The 21,159-nt window shown below is 40.6% G+C and overlaps 2 protein-coding genes across 2 annotated transcripts; both read left to right on the forward strand.

The window, feature by feature from the left end:
• Positions 1-20: 20 nt before the first annotated feature.
• Positions 21-9,576, forward strand: LOC107310095 (histamine H3 receptor-like). The gene is made up of 3 exons (XM_015855436.2): positions 21-4,202; positions 5,917-6,083; positions 8,760-9,576. The coding sequence occupies exons 1-3, from the start codon at positions 3,914-3,916 to the stop codon at positions 9,546-9,548; spliced, it is 1,245 nt and encodes a 414-aa protein (XP_015710922.1). The 5' UTR covers positions 21-3,913; the 3' UTR covers positions 9,549-9,576.
• A 4,355-nt stretch (positions 9,577-13,931) lies between these two features.
• LOC107310073 (histamine H3 receptor-like) lies at positions 13,932-21,106 on the forward strand. The gene is made up of 3 exons (XM_015855392.2): positions 13,932-14,227; positions 17,641-17,807; positions 19,400-21,106. Exons 1-3 carry the CDS (start codon positions 14,011-14,013, stop codon positions 20,171-20,173), a joined length of 1,158 nt encoding a protein of 385 aa, XP_015710878.1. The 5' UTR covers positions 13,932-14,010; the 3' UTR covers positions 20,174-21,106.
• The last annotated feature ends 53 nt before the right edge of the window (positions 21,107-21,159 follow it).

The following is a 21,159-nucleotide window of genomic DNA, read 5'->3' on the forward strand; positions in this document are numbered from 1 at the left end:
TGAAAGTGCAGATTGTTTACTCATTTGTCATGGTTTTGAGTTCAGACTCAAATATCTGTCTTGTGTTAGGTCTTGAATTCACTAGTTTGTTGTGTTGACAGTGAGACTGAAGTTATTCAAAGGCCAAGGTTACTTAGGAAGTTTTAAATTTTCAATATCTAATAGTAAAAATGGTGGCCAGTGCTATATGGTATTGGTCCTGCTTATGGAGTTCTCATGCTAGTTAGCACCTGCCTGATGACACAAGGAAGGAACATGAGTGATGAAATATGGTGAAATTTCTTCAGAATTTCTTTGCAGGTTTTACTCTGAGTAGCAGACTCCCGGAGCATGTTGACAGCTTGAAGACTGAGTGTTGTGTAACTAAAAGAACCAGTGATTTCAACAAAGAGTATGGGGATTTTGAAATCAGACTGCTACAGCTAGTTGTAAACACTAGTAAATGTTCTGAAATGAGTTCTGTAGATTGGGGGGTGTGGGGGATTAAAAAAAAGTGGTTGGGTTTTCCTCTCATTAACTTCCAGACTTTTCTCTAGAGCATAATAGAGCTGACTTTTTGTCAGCTAATTTTCATATTGCAATTTAGCTTTTATTAATTATTATTTATTTTTCTAAAAATAAGATATATTTACGTTTCATTTGCAGAGGATGAAATTTAATTGTATGAAAATATTAATTATTTTTTCTCTCTCTATTTTTTCTCTTCAAGTTGATTTCTCAGTTTTGTGATTTATTAATACTGGGTGTTTGAGTCATAGATATGTTCTTAGGCTCACCTGATATATTTTACTCATATAATAGCATCAAAGCCATGGGTGTTTTTAGTGGTATTTCTCTGGCAGTAGAAACATCATTTAAAGGCATGTTTTTAAGACTAGCTTATTTAACAACCCATTTGGTATAAACCTTTTGCCTGGTATGTTTTTCCACTCAGCTGTTCACTGCAGCTGTTCAGTGTGGATTCCCAGGAAAGCTTTGTGTAAGGCAAACTTTAACTAAAGTAACTACTCCAGAGTTTGGTGTAGCAACTGAAATATTCCTTAAGCATTCTGGTAACTTGAAAAGTACCACTAAAATATGCAATTTAAAAACAAACAAGCCCACAAGGATATTATCATAGACTTTCTAGCAGTTGGATCCTGATCTGATCTCTTGCAACAACTTCATGTGGTTCTGTTACCTCATCTGCCTTTTAAAACTCTTTAGGTTCAGCCTTAACATCTGAACTTGCAATACCAAAATAGCAGTTTTCCCAGAGAATGAATAGCATTTATTATTTGTACCAGTCTTAGCACTTTTTAGGTTATGGAAGTACTTGTCCATACTTTGATGGACTCTTCTGGAATCGGTATGTTGCCATTAACATATTGATATATGACCTGTTTCCAAAGAGTATGCAGAACTAACAGCTGACTTGGAAAGCCTGTGCTTTCGCATGTTCAGCCTGAGGTTTGTGACCACTAAGTGCCCTGGTATTGGTTTTTGTTTTGTTTTTAACCTTCTGGCAGTTGCTGTCCCTTGTCCTCAAGAACCTCATCTTTCACTGTTGCATGATGGTAAAACCCCAAAATGGAAGAAACCAGTTGTTGATAACTGCATTGTAGGTGTGGTAAGTCATATAGATCGTGCAGTCAGTGAGTGAAATGAATGTCTTGTGACTTAAAATTGTGGTGACAGACCACTGAAAGTAGGTTATCAAAATAGAAATGAGCGTTTATTTTCACTGTCCTTCATTCAATAGAAACATGAAGTGCTGGCTAGCTGTCCTGTGGACATTTCAGTAAGAAAAGCTGCGGCCTCTTCCTTTTTCGTGTGTGCAACTTCCTTTATTCTAAGAATGTTTTCGTGTGGCTTTCCAGAGAGTTTTGCAGCACTGGATTTTGTACTTAGAAAATAGGCCCCGTGACCTTAAAAACCTTGTGATATTTCTTCTTTGATTATTAGCTGTGCTTCATGGAGGCTGTATCCTTACTGCTTAGCTGGTTACAATGGTTTCTGCTTTGTAATATGAGAATGTTATGACCTGTCAGGATCAAAAATTTGGCTCTTTGTATTGTGGTTGAAGTACCTGAGATGTGTTAGGATGTTCATGCTGGGACTGGTACTGAGGGACAGAAATAACCTACTGTGTGCAGAGCAAAGTGGCTGCAGACACATGCAATATACTTTGATCCTTACACTTTTACCACTGTGTATAGTGCAGCTGGCTAGTTAACAAACAAACAAAAACCAAATTTCCTTGGACTTGAGTTTTTATGTTGCTGACAAATGCTTGTTTATTTATTGTCTAGCTTGCTTATATGAATAGAAATGTCCTATCCTTTTTATTGGATTAGCATTGTACTTTCCTCTAGGAGACATGAACGTGCAGTTTATGGCATCCAGTCATGAAGGTATGAAGCAGGTTTGTTGTGTGCAAGTGAGCTGCTCTGGGTTCAGTGCTCCTTCCCATGGGTTGTGACTGTAGTGTTGTCCTGTGGTAAGAAGGTGAGACTGCTCAAAAAGGACTGGTTACATTATGTATAAGGGAAGGGGGAGTGAGTATAATTGGGATACGCTAACAGTTTGCATAGGATTTGTGATTTGTCAGTAAGCATGGCAATTTCCCTGCTGTACTCTGGCTTAGACTGCACAGGAGTTACCCTCTTTTAGAGGCCTACGGGGCTCAGAGGTCCTGTGATGTCTTTTCTTATCAGCAACCTGCAAAAGCAAAAAACTTAGTGATTTTAGCAAAGTGAAAATAAAGTGGCTGTATGTCACTTTTGGTATCTGTCAGTGCCTTGAGCCAAGATTCACCAGAGGTGGGGGGAGAACACCAGCAATACATTTTGCTGTGTCCTTATCCTCTTCCTTAGGCTATTGGCTGCTGAGGCAGACAGGATACAGGGTTAGATGAACCCTGAATTTGACCTCAATTTTCTTTTCAATATCTGAGACATCAGATTTCACGTCAACCTCGGTACTGCTAGTAGAAGATGGGCAATAACTGTAATCTAATGCATAAATCCATAGAACAGCCTGAGTTGGAAGGGCCCTGCAAGGATCATTAAGCTCATCATCTGGTTCCACACTGGAATGCCAATAGCCTAAGTGTGTTTTCTACATTTCCAGCATCACCTGGAAAGGAGATTAAGCTAAAAGCAGAAATACATGTACATGCTGTGCAACTATGTATACACATAACAAAGTTTTTGTACTTTTGTACTTCTGCCATTCAAACATTCAGCTCAAGTGCTTAGCAGATGCTGATGAATTTGTTCCCACAGCAGAAGCACAGACATGATGGCCAACACTTCTCAAATGTAAATGTCTAAACACTAAAGTGGTTTTAGAACCTGTAGTAAATATGATTGATCTTTATTTTTACAACTGTGTACTGCTTACAGCTCTCTGCAAGTGACTTCATTACTTATAAAAACTTAAGTGCTGAAGGAAGACTTGTGATTTTTCCCACCAGTGTGGAAGGAGAGGCCTACTCCTATTGAAGTTCATTGTGAAACTCCTCATCACATTTCGTAAGGGTGTGAACCTGAGATTAAGAAATAGTTTCCTGAAATAGCTGAGGTCTGTAACGTTAATGAGCAAAGTGTTTCTGAGAGGAAGGGAGGGAAATGAGGGAGAGGAGAGAATCTTCCATCAGCCCTCATGATCTCCCACGATAAGTATCAAGTTGCATAAACAAGAACTTACATTTTAAAATACAAGCTTTGAAGTACTGCATATCTCATTCTGGTAACTCTTCTACAGATGCATATGGTTACAGATGTGCTATTATTTGTTACGATTTAAAAAATCTTAGGAAAAACATTTACCTGTTACCAGAACCTTTCAGTTTTTTCCTCACAACTTATTTTTTTTTGAATGTCGATTAACTTTTTCATCTCAGCTCTTATGAATCTCAGCCTTCTGGATAATGCAAGTTTCTTCCTGCACTGAACTGACCTGGATGCTCAACATGCACAACAGCACAGCTGAAACTCCATGTGCGATAGGATCCTGTAACGGGACGTTGTCCCCACAGCCATCAACCCCTCAGTTTTCCCTGGGTGTGTTGGTGCTCCTGGCTCTGCTCATGGTGCTGCTGGCTCTGGTCACAATCCTTGGAAACGTCCTGGTGATCCTGGCTTTCATCTTGGACAGAAATCTCAGGCATCGGAGTAACTATTTCTTTCTCAACCTTGCCATTTCTGACTTTGCAGTGGGTGAGTTGCAACGGGAAGCGTGTAATGTTTGCTTTCCAATACTGTTAGGGGAGCAGGGTGTCTTCTGTAGGTGGGTGATTTCTTCTTGGAGAAATATTTCCCAGCTGTGTGGCCTGGGGAAGGGTATGGAATGATGGATGCTGTGTTAAGTGTTTCAGCAGCCTATTGTGTCTCAAAATGCATCATAATGTGATACATAATGTATCACTTTTCATATAAATTCTTGTAATGTTCCTTATTTACAGAGATATATTATCATAGGGAGTGGGTGTGACCTGGTTTTGGTTGGGATGGAGTTGATCTCTGTAAATAGATAGTATTTAATGTTGTTGTTTCAGGAAATAAAACAACCCAAACACTATTATTTGTGAACCGATAGGGAATAATAAGAAATGGGAGTTGCTTGTAATGAGTCATCTGAAGACTAAATAATCATACCACATACCATATACATTATCTGGGGTATCTTGCATATGTTATTGATGTTTCAATCTACTGTAGCAGAGTAATCAGATAATTACTTAAGGTTGGCAACTAAACAGTGATTAACTGTATTTTTAAATATTTTGCTAAGCATTGCACTATCTAGAGTCGTTTCTTAGGAATGTGTGTTTGTATCAATAAACCAAAATATCAAATCAAGCTATTTTCAAGAAGATTATATATGTATGTATAAGTAGGAACACAGTTTATTTTGAAACTTCGGGGAAAAAAAATGTATAGTTAAAAAGCAAGTGAAATGTGCAATTTAAGACTGATGTATTGAAATTATCTGAACTGTTAAATGTCCCTGTCGATACATGTACAGGTAAATGAATGGTTATGGATACAGGTATCTCTTTCATCAAGTCTGTATTCTGACTAGTCACACTGCAACAAAATCTGAGACTGTTTTTATTCTGTATAGTGTTTGGAACCCTTCCCATGTAAAGATGATGACTTCTTACAGCTTCCAAGTGCCTTCTTGTGCTGCAGAGCTCTTGTTACCTGCTTGTATGGGTGTACCTCTAGGATCTTTGAGACACACTGTGATCACCCATTGGTCTCACTCTTGAACAACACTAGTCTTTGTACAGAAGCTGCAGCAGTCTTTATCACCCAGATAGGTGCTGCTGAGTCAAAGCACCTCTTTGTAGCTGAGCCAAACTGCAGATCAGCAGGGTTAAAGGAGTCCTGCAAATGCCAGCTTGGGTCTATCACGTCCTTTGCTGGGTTTCCTACCTCTGTTGCTCTCAAGTCCTCTTCTGCCAGGCAGAGCTCTGTGCACTGAGCCTTTGTCAATGGCAGCAGTTCCCGCACTGTGGCATGGGGAGGAAAAAACAGTAGTGACTATAAAGCCAGTTGATGGTGTTCTGTTGTCCTGCTTGCAGTCTTGCACCACATTTAACAAGTACTGGCATCTGAGAAGTATGAAATTGCCTCTGCCAAGGGGAGAAGTACAGCTTACCTGGCATTGATTCTCTTCAGAATCTTTTACAGCAGCATGCTGTATAAAGAGCTAAATCTAAAATTATCTAAACATGTAAAACATTGGAATGTTACTGGTGCCTGGGATGTAGCCAAATGTTCATTGGCTGCATGAGAATGCAGGGCTTTCCACCTGATAATTTCAGTCAGCATTCCTTTTGTTGTCAGATACCTTGGAAATGTTTCTGTGCTTGCAAAGCCCTGACTGTGGTGCTGTCTGACATATGCAATTTGTTTATTTCCATAGGAGTCTTCTGCATGCCACTATACATCCCTTATGCTCTGACAGGGACCTGGCACCTGGGAAAAGGACTATGCAAGCTCTGGCTGCTTATGGACTATCTTGTGTGTTCAGCTTCAGTGTTTAACATTGTCCTTATCAGCTATGACCGTTTCCTGTCAGTTACAAAAGCGGTAAGAACACTTCTAATTTTCTTTATGTATTTTGGGATTTTTGTAAAACTCAGTATTCACAAATACCCCAGAAGCTAAGCCAGCCATCACTGTTACACTGTTATTGTACTGGAGAAACTCTGGTGTTTCACTACATTGTAATAGGTACATAAACTATGGCAGAAAGGTCACCCTGGAGATTCTTTTTCCTGGCCTCTGAAAATTTCTAAGACTTGATAGAGATTAGGTAGACACGAGCAACTAAATTCTCTGAAGATTTTTTTTTGTCCGATACAATAAACAAATTATACTGGAAAAAAAGAGCTTTCCCACATGTTTCCTGGCTGTAGGTGCTATGGCATTGGGAGTTTGAGAAAAGATAAAGCCTTTCTCATGATTTTAGTGTTTCCCTCCTTCATGGGTGCTCTCCAGCTGTTATCGCTCTCTACAACTCTGATAAGAGACCATGGTGTGGTGGGGGTCAGCACCTTCTCATAGGTAACAGTGATAGAACTAGAGGTGATGGCCTTAAGTTATGCCAGAGGAGGTTCAGGTTTGATATTGGAAAAAAAAATCCTGTCTGAAAGTACAGTGAGGCAGTGGGACAGGTTGCCCAGGGAGGTCGCAGAGTCACAGTCACTGGAGGTGTTCAAGAACCATGTGGATGTGGCACTGAGGGACATGGTTTAGTGGGCATGGTGGGGATGGAATGATGGTTGGACTAGTTGGTCTCGGTGACCTTTTCCAACCCTAATGATTTCATGATTTTTATGGAGGAGGGGATATGAAGAGAGACATAGGATGGACTGACTGGAGAGCAGATGATCTGTGTTACCACCAGAAGAGACTGACATGATGCCAGTTAGCAGTGGCTTGGAAATAAATCCTTCTAAATTAATAGAAGGGAACAAAATGTGCAGAGGGGAGAGGTGCTCCTTGATTTACTATCATTCTTCTACTTCAGAAGGTATCTACTAAATATCAGTTTTCACCATTTTTGAGCTTTACTTGGAATTAAGTTCAGATGGAGGACAACCAATATCCTTTGCTTTTGATGAGTCTGTTAGCTAGAGTGGCATGAGCTGTGTATGAGATCAGTTGTTTCTTGTTTGGGAAGTGCAGATACAGTTTCATATCTCTTTCTCCTTTGGTGTTGTGGTTTTAAGGTTGGCTGGTATTTTGTTGCTTGTTTTCCTTTTAAGAGAAATGTATGAAAATCCCCGTATTTAACAAATTGCAGTACTGAAATATATTAATGAAGTAGCAGAGCTCAGAATGTGAAAAAAGTAAATTACAAGGTCTTCTGCAACCTAGCCAGAGCCCATGAACTTAAGCACTGTTGATAGTCTGCATATATAATCACCGTCTGTTTTTCTCCTTCGGGGAGCTAGAATGGAATGAGTCCAAGAATGTGTAACCTTTTGTTCAAAAGAGGTCATGCTTCTTTATCAGCTCTGCTGCTATGTGTGGTCAGGTCCAGTCATTTCACTCAGTTTTTATGAAGTTATGCTGAGCTTCCTGTTATCTGCCTACTAAACTGGGATGCTTGTGGTCTTGCATAGGGCTGCAAATTTGCTACTGTGGATGAAGTGAACTGGAGCTGTGCTCGGAACTGCTGCCTTAAGGTGGTGTAAAGGAGTCTGAAACATTAGACCTAGAGGTTTAAAACTGATATTCTGAAATAATGCCTGTAAAAATGTGCCATTACTCTGCTACTCACTGATAAAATGGGGACAGTAATGTCCCTTGCACCTAATATGAAAATTAATGAAGACAACACTCATGAATATTTGTATAACATGCAGGTGCTACACTAATGAACAGAACAGGAAGTTGATGAGGAAGATAGTTCTAAATCTCAGTAAAGACAAATATTGAACAGTATGTATTATATGTAGTTGTCCAGCTTCTCATTGGCTGATCATCTTGAGAGTTGAAAGATTGAGTTCCAAGAGCAAGAATGTTTGTCTGACACAAGGATAGGTTTAACTTTGATAGTTTCTAACTTTGAATGCTATAATTTTAACTCCTATTGTTTTGTTTTTTTTTTTGTTTTTTTTTTTAAACATGGATTTTTAAAGGTAGATTGTAATATAAATGAATGAAGTCTGAGTAGACATCAAAACATCAACTTTTTTAGCAACGCAACAATATGTTTATACGGTAAAGTGAATGTAAAAATGGGATATTTCAATAAGAAGACATGTTAAAGCATATGTTGGTTATAGATTTTTCTATTATGGCAAGTGGAAATAATGCTGAAAATTATAATCTCTGGTATTTGCAGTTTCTCATAGAAACCTGTCTAAGACAGAAAGCTTCTGCTTTTGCCTGCGCAGCCACAGCTGCTTTCACTCTCCTACAAGCATGAGAATTTAGTGAATCATGAAGTGATTCCTCATTTCTACCTTACTGCCATCATGATGAAACCAAGCTGTGTTCATTTATACCTAGAGCAGTAGTTAGGCCATCATAACTTCTACACGTTTCTGATCCTGAGATATTAAATAAATTGCAGAACTACAGTATTTTATGAGCAAGATTAATAGCATTTTTGGGGGTGTTTAAAAAGAGAGGCTGCTCTAGGAAACAAGGAATCTGTAGAACAAATACTGTATTTGGCTTCATTATGTAATTATTTTATACTATTTTGTTCCAACAAGTTACTTTAATAAGTTACAAGTCCTTTTCTCACAGGTATCTTACAGAGCCCAGCAAGGAATGATGTCCAGCCCTGTTGTCAAGATGGTGGCCATCTGGGTCTTTGCCTTCCTGCTCTACTCTCCGGCAGTTCTCCTTTGGGAGTACGTGTCTGGCTGCAGCATGGTAGAGGAGGGGCAGTGCTATGCCGAGTTCTTCAACAACTGGTACTTCCTCCTGTGTGCATCCACCCTGGAGTTCTTTGTGCCGCTGATCTCAGTCACCTACTTCAACGTGAGCATCTTCCACAACATCCAGAGACGCCAGCGGCGCGGCAGCATTCAATACTGCGAGTCTCCAGGGAGCAGCAGTGAGTCCTGGAGGTTTTGTTTTTTGCTGAGGCGAGGACCTTCTTTGTCAGAAACAGAGGACAGTACTTCATCAGTAATGAGGTCATCGAGACCATCACTGGTATCTAACTGTACATCTCCAACAACAGTGAATCCTGTGGTTGTCAAAAGGGACTTCTCTTCATCTTTCTGTGCGAATTCTCGGTCAAGACTGCAAAGAGACAAGAAGATTGCGAAGTCGCTTGCCATAATTGTGTGTGTCTTTGCCATTTGCTGGGCCCCGTATACTTTACTAATGATAATTCGTGGAGCCTGCCAAGGAAAATGTGTCCATCCAGTCTTGTATGAAATTACCTTTTGGCTTTTGTGGATCAATTCCTCCCTGAACCCATTTCTTTACCCACTCTGTCATATGAGATTTCAAATGGCTTTTATGAAAATATTATGTCCCCAAAAGTTGGCAGCATTGAGATCAAATGATACACCTTCTGTTTAGAGCATTAAAGTACAAGAGTCAGAAATAACATTGGTCTCTTACTGCCTTTTCTTTTCCACATTTCTTCAATAGAAATAGAGAAAAACATTTGTTTGCTAATGACGTTAAGAACAGGCAGAGGCAGGCACTTGCTCTTATTTTGCTGATTTTCAGATTATTATTATTTTTTGTTTATGCTGGTTCATTCAAGATTTCGTTCCTTTAGGTGATGTTTAATTAATAACAAAGTTTTACTGGATGTTCTTCCTGACTTATGGGCTTGAGGAGCTTCTTTTTCTATTATGGAAAACTCTTCTGTAGATATCTCTGTATATGTTCATTGGAGGAGACATACTGTTTTTGCATGTGCTGAGTTAAAATTTGATATATATTTTGTAGAGCTCAAGCTATCTGAAGACAAAGACCTGCTACAGTTTTGAAATGCTGTGTAAAAACCGCACAGGAGAAGTAACGTTTCCTTTTCAAAAGTGCTGTGAAGGCAATATAGGGCTCTGTAGTCATTTTGACCACAATGATGGGTGTTATTCAATTGTATAGACTGCCTAATCCAACATCTTTCTCCTTATAATTATAAGACGGTTTGTTCTTGGTGCTGTAGGACACAATATGTGTATGTTAGTAAATGAGTCATTTTTAGAAAACAGATGTTTCCATGGTAATGAAATTTTGAGACCGTTTGTCAAAATAATCGCAGGTATAAACAGTTGTTCAATTTACCAGCACCGGCTTTTCTCCTGGTAGTGGCTACTTCTTTGGCCATGCTTAAATCATCTTCAGTGCTGGATTTGTGCACTCTTTGATTACTTAGAAGAAACTTTGGCATGTGATCGCAGAGCAAGCAATACAAAGTTCATACTGAATCTGAGTTTTTTGGCTGTCGGTATGAGAACAGACATCATTCTCCCATGTGCAAAGCTTTGCAAGTGCAAAGATATTCCATCAAAATGGCTGGAGCGAATTCAAGCTGGCAAAGCAATGTTTAAACTAAATGATTTCTTTATGCCATGTTGCTGTGATATTTTGTGCTTTTTCTCTGCCACTTAACTAGCATCAAGCTGGGTTTTCTCTGTCACAGAATCATAGAATGGCCTGGGTTGAAAAGGACCACAACGATCATCCAGTCTCAACCCCCTGCTATGTGCAGGGTCACCAACCACCAGACCAGGCTGCCCAGAGCCACATCCAGCCTGGCCTTGAATGCCTCCAGGGACGGGGCATCCACAGCCTCCTTGGGCAACCTGTGCCAGTGCGGCACCACCCTCTGTGTGAAAAACTTCCTCCTAATCTCTAATCTAAACCTCCCTGTGTTAGTTTAAAGCTGTTCCCCCCTGTCCTGTCACTGTCTACCCTTGTAAACAAGTGTTCCCCCTCCTGTTTAAATGCTCTCTTCAAGTACTGGGAGGCCCCAGTGAGGTCTCCCTGGCCCTTCTCTTCTCTAAGCTAAACAAGCCCCAGTTCCCTCAACCTTTCCTCACAGGACAGGTGCTCCAGCCCTCTGATTATCTTAGTGGTCCTCCCCTGGACCTGCTCTAAGAGTTCCACATCTTTCCTATATTGGGGGCCCCAGGTTAGGACACATTACTGCAGATAGGGCCTTGCTAGTGCTGAGTAGAGGGGGACAATCACCTCCCTCTCCCTGCTGGTAACCCCTTTTTTAATGCAGCCCAAAACACAGCTGGCCTTCCAGGCTGCAAGCACACACTGCCTACTCATATCCACTTCTCATCCACCAGGAGCCCCAACTCTGTAACTGAACAGAGGCCATGATTACTTCTTGAGAACAGAGTTCACTAAAGTCTGTCTGAAAGCTGATAGAGTGGTGTCTTAAATAGCTATTAATAAAACAGGAGTGAAAATGCAGTGCTAAAAAGACTGAGTAATGCAGTGGAGCTTGATTATAATCCATTCCAGGTGTCATATCTTCTTACCTTTTGTTGAGTGTTTGTTGGGAGACTGAGTTTTCTGTGTAAGGGTTAACGAGTGCATAGAATGTAGTTCTGAGTAGGATGAGTGCTCTGGAATAGTTGAGTTACGGCCTGTAGATTAGGGAGCTAGTGGGTGGGGGGTTTGGGTAGGTGTGTGTATAGGTTTTCCTGTGTGTATCGGGTGCATGGTGGGTATATGTGTCTGCGCAGGAATAAGGATGATATGTAAAGAGTGTGACACAGCAGTAAATTGAGAGAAGACTTCATGGCATCCATGACTTTAAGTATTTAAGACTTAAAGATTTAAGTAGTTTTCTTTTGGAATAAATATCAAGTTTGAAATGGGCTGTGGAAGTGTTGCCAAACCAGAGGACCCCTTTATGAGCGCAGTCCAAGTGCATACAAACAGCTTAATGGTAGCACAGAAGTTAATAGTTTTGAGGAGCTGAAATTCCATTCTGCTTTGAGGCCTGGAGCTGAGGATTTCTCTTGCCAGTTTTCATACTGGCAGGTGATAGCGTTTCACAGCTTATTCTTGCTTCCTTGCTTTAAACAAGTAGTATTATGCATTATGAGCCTGTCTGCAAGGAGATAAATGTCTTCAAGAAGTCACTGATTCAGCACAGCTTCTTTTCACTGTCGTAAGATGCTGGCACAGATTTTTGTGGGGTTTACTTTTCTGTAAGGCTTGAAAAAATCCAAAACAAAATGAATCCCACCTACATGTACATGTTTGAAACATTTATAGAATAGCTAGTGTCTACTAAATAGACATCTGCTCAACAGTGAAACAGTAGTAATGATTCTCTTATAATGCCTGTGTACTCTGTGTTAGGCTGTGGTTTTACAGGGAAGAAGGAAGGATAGTCCACATAAATATTTTTTCCCTCATCAGGGAATCAGGTGATCAGGAACCTTCCTGGAACTCCAAGGTCTTTCAAAAAGGGTGGGAAGTAGCCTTGCAAGGATGGTAGTTGGTTCTCCCAGTCCTCTTGAGTTAAATCCATTGGGTTCCATGGATTCTTATGGGTCAAGTCCTCCCATGTAAAACCTGACTCAATCCTCACCTGTTTCTATCAGATTTCCTCCCTGAACTTGCTCACTAAGCATAGGGGTGAGAAAGACGCAGTTAGTACAGACTGAGGTGAAGAAGGTGATGATAACCTTGGCCTTATCCACATCTGCTATCGTTAGATCATCAGCCCCATTCAGCAGTGAGCCCACATTTTTCTTGTTCAGCTTTTTACTACTACTGTAGAGGTGGAGGCTCTAGGTGGAAGCTCCTTGTGTCATCTTTGATGTGCTTTACAGGCATCAGCTCCAGGTAAGCTTTAGTTTCTCTAACACCATACTTACATGGCCAAGCAGGATTTTAAGTTCCTTCACTGTATCCTGGTGGCTTTGTGGCTTTTCAGGCAGGTAAAGCTCCTCCTGCGATTTTCCCAGGCTGTGCTTGAGGCAAGTGTCCATTTGCTGTATTTTATCATGCCCGAGGTGCATTCTACTCCTATCGTGCTAACCCTTTTTGCTTTAATTCTCTTTAAAATATATATATATTTTTTTCCCAAGACATGATCAGAGCACTGCACCAAAGTATCTTAGTGCTTTCTTTCCGTGTTTTGTGTGCTACATCTTGCTAAGCATCTAGTGCTACAACCGCAGCCTAAAAACCTGTTCAGAGCATGCTGCACCACTATGGGGCTGGTGACCCAAAGGCATGAGTCACAGCCACAGCCTGCTGATTTCTGTGTCACTCTTCCAGAAATAGGTGAAATTACAATGAAGAACAGCTACGCCTTCTTCGCCTCCGAAGGATGAAGGGCTTGGCTTGTAGTGCAGTAGGCTCTTTCCTGGCACATTGTACGAAGTGGAAGATTACATGGACCACACTAACAAGGTCCTCCAAAGGCCAGGTTCTTGGCTTGCTCTGCCCAAGGTTTCTTGTTTGGAGTGAATTCAAAAGGTAACACTTCTGTAACATACACACGAATTTTAGATGCTCTGTAACCGCCAGCTTTTCTATGTTGTTAGGTATGTAATTTAGTAAGTGCTATAGCAACAAGATTAACAGTGCCTACATTTTACAGTAAGAGAAATAGAACTGTGATCATTGAAATCCTGTTGACCACTGGGGAAGTGAAAAGAGTTCTGTTTTTAGCCTTAGCAGAATTCAGGGTAAAATCTACTTGCATAATGCTAATATGCAAACTGCCTGACTTTGAAAAGAGTTTTCAGACTAACTCGTCTAACCTCAGAAGATAAGAATCAGCCTTCAGGAAAGAGATAAACTGTCTTACAGTGTGCATTTACTTATTAGGTGTCTTTTTTATTGATTTTATTTATTTTTTTTCATGTGCATTCAGACGAACACTGAAGACTCCAGTTTTTGAAATCATATAATCTGTTATTTTGATACTGTGAAGATCTTTGGATGTCTCAGTCTCTAGCTTATCCTGCTGATAGGCTTTTCTCAGTCTTCAGGATAGATCTGACAGTTACAAGTTTGTTCCTAAGTTTCTTCTGCTGACACTCCATGCATGATGGGACCCTGTAATGGGACGTTGTCCCCACAGCCATCAACCCCTCAGTTTTCCCTGGGTGTGTTGGTGCTCCTGGCTCTGCTCATGGTGCTGCTGGCTCTGGTCACAATCCTTGGAAACGTCTTGGTGATCCTGGCTTTCGTCTTGGACAGAAATCTCAGGCATCGGAGTAACTATTTCTTTCTCAACCTTGCCATTTCCGACTTTGCAGTGGGTAAGTCGCAACGGGAAGCATGTAATGTTTGCTTTCCAGTACTGTTAGGGGAGCAGGGTGTCTTCTGTAGGTGGGTGATTTCTTCTTGGAAAAATATTTCCCAGCTGTATGGCATGGGGAAGTGTAGGGAAGCTGTGTTAAGTGTTTCAGCAGCCTATTGATTCTCAAAATGCACCATAATGTGATACGTAATGTATTCTTTTTTATTGTAAATGTCTTTAATATCTCTCTCTCTCAAAAAAAGAGGAGTAACTACTGTACATGAATGCTGATTGATTGAAAGAGGAGCTTTGCTACAGCTTCTGATTTACTTTTGCTCCTTGTGTAAAACTGTTCATTGCCTGCCATTGAAACATCATATTTATCAGAGCAACTGCTTTCTTATATAGCTATCTCTGGTACATCAAAGTAAAGGAACGAATTCTTAATGCAGAATTAAATGGCTGTGAGTGTATTACATTACAAGAAATGCATCAATCTGTTGGCATCTTCCATCTGTTTTCCTTTTTAGTCCCCTTGTCCTGTAGTGTCTATGCACCAGTCCTTGAGCTGCAGTGGATTCAGTCCTAGTGAGTGACGCTGGGAAAGAGGCAGCAGCCACAAATGCTTTGTGCAGAGCTCCTGCAGGGATCAGAACATTAAAACAGAGGAAAAGACTTTTAAAAACCCATGATCCAGTGGTAGATCTTCTAGCAAACAGAAAAAGTCATGTTTTTACGTAAGGTCTGAGTGCTGACTATGTATTTTTTAGAGGGTTTTTCGTGTTTTACTGAGGTCTGCCTGGCTCTTTCAATGTAGTATCTTAAACACAGAGCTCTAAGTTTTTAAACCTTTGCTTTAGGAGTAAAGGAAGTGATTCTGTCTTGAGAAGCATGATAAAATCTTCCGACATCATCTTGACTTAAAGCTAGCAAAGAGGGATTTCTGCACACAAGTTCTTTCCCTTTGAGTCTGTCAAAGAGACCAGTACTCACTGGCTCTTGAGGAGGGAAATAACACTCACCAACATACTCTACTTCTGGCAATACCCTTCAAAGTGCTGTTGCTTTGTCAGTGCTGAGTAGTGAGATGTACTAGGCTAGCCTCTGGGGCCTTTCTTCACTTATGCCATTTATTAAAAGCGGTCCCTAATTCCATGGCCCACCCCACGGGACAGAAATGAAAGGAATCTGAGCCTTTGATTTCCTTCTTTAGGCAGACAAATTGCTGGAGCCATCATATCATTGCTCACATCACCACATTTTGTTTGTCTTTGTATCTTGAAATTTAGTCAAGAGATTTAAATACCTCCCATCCTTACATGCTCTTGTTTGTGGCTGGTGCCTTGAGGAGTCTCAAGTCAGTTGTCAGGAAATGGTTGTTATCAGTATTTTGCTGGCCCATAGACCATCTAAATCCAGGACTTTGTATCTGGGATCAGTCAGAAAAGGTTCTGTTTTCAAAGCTGCTGTTGTATTTTTAAATTTCTTAGAAGTATGGAATCTTTCCAGGCAGTGTAACGTATGTTGTTTAAACTATTTAAAGCCTGGTTCTTTCATCTATATTGATATCTACAGAAAAAAATACCCCAACAAAACAGTAATCATTTTTTGACATGGTGTTAAACATTGTTTGATCCACTGAAGCTGATGAGAGCAGTAGCTGTCATCAACAACTTTGAAAAATGAGGGTTTTGTGCAAAAGTGATGCTGCTTATATGTTAGATGTTTGTTAAGACAAGCCATTAGCACATCATTCTGAATATGCTCAGTGAATTCTAAGAGCCTGACAGACATACTAAAGAAGAAAAATCTGAAGAGTTTAAAATGGATCATGAGGCTGCGTATAGCTTTGTACTTATCTCTGTTAGATAAGCTTTTTCAGGAATGTGGACAAATAGAGTTAAATGTTGCACTTTAAATTTGAAAGAATATTAGTGGTAAAATAAATAAGTGATTGGCTTAAAAATAAAACATGAAAGTGATTTAGGATCGTAGAATCGTAAAAGCATTTAGACTGGAAAAGACCTTCAAGATCAAGTCTGTCTGCCAACTTGGCCTACTACGTCCCTCCACCAAACCATGTCCCTTACTGCCATGAACATGTCTCTTAAGGATTCCCATCTCAAGGGATAGGAATATCATCACTTCCCTGGGCAGCCTGTTCCAATGCTTGACCTCCCTCTCTGTGAAAAAATTCTTCCTAATGTCCCATCTAAACCTCTCTTGTCGAAACATGAGGCCATTTTCTTGAGTCCAATCACTTGTCTCCAGAGACAAGAGAATGTCACTCTGCTCGCTGCAACATCCTTCCTGCTAGCTGCAGTAAGCAATGAGCTCTCTTTCTACTGGATGGAGCTCCAGTAGACTATGGATCAGATGGATCATTCTACCAACAGACTGTCTCTCCCATTTGTTTTCTGTATTAACCCCTTATTGACATAGTGTTATATTTCCGAGTGCCTCAGTAGAAAGACTTCTGGACAAAAAGTAAATGTAGTAAAACAAAAAACAGTTCTGGAGTTATCTTAGCTGAAGAAGGGTTGTGATTTAAAACACCCCTTAAAAATGGAAAGGGCTTTCATATCTCTGCTACGTCTGCTCTGTCATTGGTAAAAGTTTCTGGACGCTGTGCAGACTCTCCAATATACTGTCTCTAGTGCACAAGTGCTAACAAATCTTATATTAATAAGCTACGTTAGCAATTTTTGTAGATGTATTTTGATGGAAAACTCAATAACAGATGAAAGATGAGACATAGAGCAACAAGGTTACATTTTGGAGCATAACCACAATGCGTACAAGTTGTAACACTGATTATATATATCTTTGGAGACTGTCAAGTTGGTTAGGTTTCAGTTTTCTTCTTCAGCAGATCCTTTGTTGCTGATGTGACCTTATCACAGAATCACAGAATGACCCGGGTTGGAAGGGACCTCAAGGATCATGTAGTTCCAACCCCCCTGCCTGGCACGGCCACCAAACATACACATTTACTAGATCAGGTTGCCCAGGGCCCCGTCCAACCTGGCCTTGAACACCTCCAAGGACGGGGCATCCACAACCTCCCTGGGCAGCCTGTTCCAGGGCCTAACCACTCTCCTAGTGAAGAACTTCCCCCTGACATCCACCCTAAATCTTCCCTCTTTCAACTTAAAACCATTTCTCCGTGTCCTGCTATTGTCAGCCCCTTCAAAGAGTTTACTCCCCTTACTTACTTATCCCTAACAGTCGACATACATTAAGATCTAATATGTAGAATATCTTCATTAGATTTCATGGTAATGTAAGAATTTCTTTATATAACTTACGTACTTAATTACTTAATGGTATGCTTTCTTTTTGAACCAAATACCAGAATACTGTCTCTGCTTCCAGGAGTACTGTTTGCAGTCTGTGACAACTTCATGGTGTCTCTGTGATTGCTTTCCATAGGTGCATTTTGCATCCCTCTATACATCCCCTATGCCCTGACAGGAATCTGGCACTTTGGAAGAGGCATCTGCAAGCTCTGGCTCCTTGTGGACCATCTCATGTGTACAGCTTCAGTATTTAACATTGTTATAATTAGTTACGACCGTTTTCTCTCAGTTACTAAAGCTGTAAGTACCCAATTTGTAGCCTCTCTGAGTTTTGTGGCAGGATGGTGGGATTTAGCAAGGCTGAATCTTGATGCTATTATTGCATGTTGCCATATTGGTGAGTATAGGCCTTGGATTAATCAAGATAATAGCTTTCAGAACATATGCTGGCATGTGGAGGCAGCTCATCTACCAGAGCTGGTCAAATACATCTTTTCTCACAAGCTCTGCTGCAAGTTGTTATGCTGTTGTGCTACTGCTTTAAGGAATGTAGGATGAGGGAAAAGCAGGAGGCTGGAAAAAAAGGGAGCACAGGGGAAGGAAATCTGAAATAAATCAGTGTGTGAGGGAAAGGCTAAGGCAGGGATGTAAAGGATGCTGGGGGTTACATCTAGGCCTGAGAGTTGTCTCCTAATGATCTTGCAGAGCACTGGGAGCAAGAGCAAATGAGTCAGAGAATGAGACTCAGGACAGACTGCAGAGACTGGCTGTGGGTATGAGACAAACCTCCTCCCAGTGCCTGAAGGAGAACCCCAAACTTTGGATGCACTCTGTGTCTTTGCTTTCTGCAGTGCACCCATTACACCTTATACATGCTTTATGTCTTGGTTCATGCTAAGGATGGAGGTCAGCAGTTCTCACTAGTCACTCTGCTTGCTAAAGTGGTAGAGAAATGTGGGGCTGAGCGAGGGATCTCAGCTCTTTGCTGACCTATGAAAATGTCAGTATGCCATGCGATTAAATTTCAGCTTTATTTTTCTTAATTATAATTACTTCAACTTATTTTACTTTAAATAAGAAAAAAATCCACTGGAAACATAAAAACTCAGCACCCACAAGATGCAAAGCTGAGTGCACCTGTTCAAGTGGAAGAAATGCTTACAGACATCTGTATGATAGTATTTAGCTATAGTAATTTGTACTCTTGTTTTCAACGGGATGTCTATCTTAGCTTTCCAAATTATGCATTCACTCTATTATCCTGGAGGATGGTGTGAGCTGTAGGATATTTGCCTGTTCTGGAATAGTGGAGAATATGTACTGGCCCACAGGCTGGGGATAAGGAAGATAAAAAGTGATGTTATCTTTTCATCAGCTAACAGCTACTGTGTAGGGCTGGATTTTGCCTGTTTGTGAAGTGTGCAATAAACAAGTTTTCAAATATGCATATTAAATATGGGCCATATTTTCTGTTGACCACTTTGACACATCCAGCATTACATGCTTCTAAAGTGCTGCACAAACCAGTGCAGTTATCAATGAATGGGAATCATTCTCTGAGCAACCATAAAACGCTAATTATTCAGCCAATTCAGACTGCAGATGTCTCAAACAAGGCGTACCAAATTGCAAGGTACTGCTAACACAGATGGAAGATTGTTTCTTGCCTGAACCAGGACTCTAATTCTTGTTACTGTTACATAGACAACCGCATGTTAGGTTAACATCAATAAATTAAGCTTGCCCGAATGAGCTTCATGTGATCACTGAAGCTGCAGTTCTGAGTTAGTAAATACTATGCAAAGCTCCTCTCAGGCTACTTCTCTTTGTGTTTTTGCTCCTATATATGCAACAAGTTTTTTTTTTTTGTTTGTTTGTTTGTTTTCTCACAGGTATCTTACAGAGCCCAGCAAGGAATGATGTCCAGCCCTGTTGTCAAGATGGTGGCCATCTGGGTCTTTGCCTTCCTGCTCTACTCTCCGGCAGTTCTCCTTTGGGAGTACGTGTCTGGCTGCAGCATGGTAGAGGAGGGGCAGTGCTATGCCGAGTTCTTCAACAACTGGTACTTCCTCCTGTGTGCATCCACCCTGGAGTTCTTTGTGCCTCTGATCTCAGTCACCTACTTCAACGTGAGCATCTTCCACAACATCCAGAGACGCCAGCGGCGCGGCAGCATTCAATACTGCGAGTCTCCAGGGAGCAGCAGTGAGTCCTGGAGGTTTTGTTTTTTGCTGAGGCGAGGACCTTCTTTGTCAGAAACAGAGGACAGTGCTTCTTCCTCCATGAGAACAAAGAAAGAATCTTTGGTAGCTGAAAGCTCATCTCTATCCAGAGCCAACTCTTTGACCCCAGAAAATTGTTTCTCTGTTTGTTCAAGGACCAGATCAAAACTGCATAATGACAAGAAGATTGCGAAATCGCTTGCCGTAATTGTGTGTGTCTTTGCCATTTGCTGGGCCCCGTATACTTTACTAATGATAATTCGTGGAGCCTGCCAAGGAGAATGTGTCCATCCGATCCTGTACCAAATTACCTTTTGGCTTTTGTGGATCAATTCCTCTCTGAACCCATTCCTCTACCCTCTCTGTCATGATAAATTTCGACTGGCTTTTATGAAAGTCTTATGTCCCAGAAAGTTTGCAATATTGAGATCAGGCTCTTGTTAGAAGGTTTAAAAATAATAATAATCATAAAAATCAATAGGCTGATGTTCAGCTGTATCTGTAAAGAATGACTGTTGTGAATAGCAAAAGTTTGTCATTAATTTGTTCTGGAAGAGTAAGGCCTTGGTGAAATATGTTCTTTGGAGAAATGTGCGTGCCCAAGGTTTATGTACGTTTTTCAGCAGTTCAGATTGGCCAGGAAAAGAACATTGGCTCCGCCTGTCTTTCCTTAGTAGACTGCTGATATTATCTTCATTCTGGCTGTGGAAGATATTATCTCCAATTGCAACATTGCTAATATTCGTGTTCACAGGTGGTATTAAGAGTGAATAAATGAATAGCTATGTGGGAAATATTTGTTATTTTCCATAGTGAACAGTAGTATTCAGAAGTTAAAATATTCTCCATTTCATTTCTTTTGCATAGTTTTCACTGCATTCAGAAACAGTTTACCAGCTTAGCATAAAACATCCAGTTACTTCATGAATTTGTTGTCAAGCATGTAGCAGGATTGCTTTCTCTCATCAATGATGTTCAGACATCAGGGGAATATAGGAACTACTTTTAATGTGAACGCATTCTCTGGAAAAAGGCATTAGACTACATACCTGTTCAGGTGAAGTGGAAGAGAATTTAGAATTGTAAAGCATTTATGCACATCTCTAGACCTTCTTCAATAAATAAGACTTTTTTTACAGCTACAGTTTTGAGAAATCATGGAAGAGTACTATTTCCTGTTCAAAAGCATTGTAGGTTGAAGGCAAGATGTCTTGACTATGATGGGAGAGAAGATAAGGGGAATGTATCTGTGACTGAATAATCCTTTTGAACTTTTGGAACTCCTTGGATTTCACCTGATCTCAGTGGTCCCCACAACAGCAGCAGCACTGCCCTGCAAGTGGATGAGACGCACCTTAATGTGGGAAGCTACCTCATTCCTCAATGTCACGGGTTACTTAGATTTACCTATGCCCGTGACAGGGGAAGCC

This window comes from Coturnix japonica, chromosome 2 (genome assembly GCF_001577835.2).
Source record: "Coturnix japonica isolate 7356 chromosome 2, Coturnix japonica 2.1, whole genome shotgun sequence".
NCBI classification, from domain to species: Eukaryota; Metazoa; Chordata; class Aves; order Galliformes; family Phasianidae; genus Coturnix; species Coturnix japonica.

Coding starts and splice junctions, on each gene's coding strand:
- LOC107310095 (XM_015855436.2), top strand. CDS start 3,914: ATGCAAGTTTCTTCCTGCACTGAACTGACCTGGATGCTCAACATGCAC. Junction 4,203..5,916: donor CATTTCTGACTTTGCAGTGG/GTGAGTTGCAAC, acceptor TTATTTCCATAG/GAGTCTTCTGCATGCCACTA. Junction 6,084..8,759: donor TCCTGTCAGTTACAAAAGCG/GTAAGAACACTT, acceptor CTTTTCTCACAG/GTATCTTACAGAGCCCAGCA.
- LOC107310073 (XM_015855392.2), top strand. CDS start 14,011: ATGATGGGACCCTGTAATGGGACGTTGTCCCCACAGCCATCAACCCCT. Junction 14,228..17,640: donor CATTTCCGACTTTGCAGTGG/GTAAGTCGCAAC, acceptor TGCTTTCCATAG/GTGCATTTTGCATCCCTCTA. Junction 17,808..19,399: donor TTCTCTCAGTTACTAAAGCT/GTAAGTACCCAA, acceptor GTTTTCTCACAG/GTATCTTACAGAGCCCAGCA.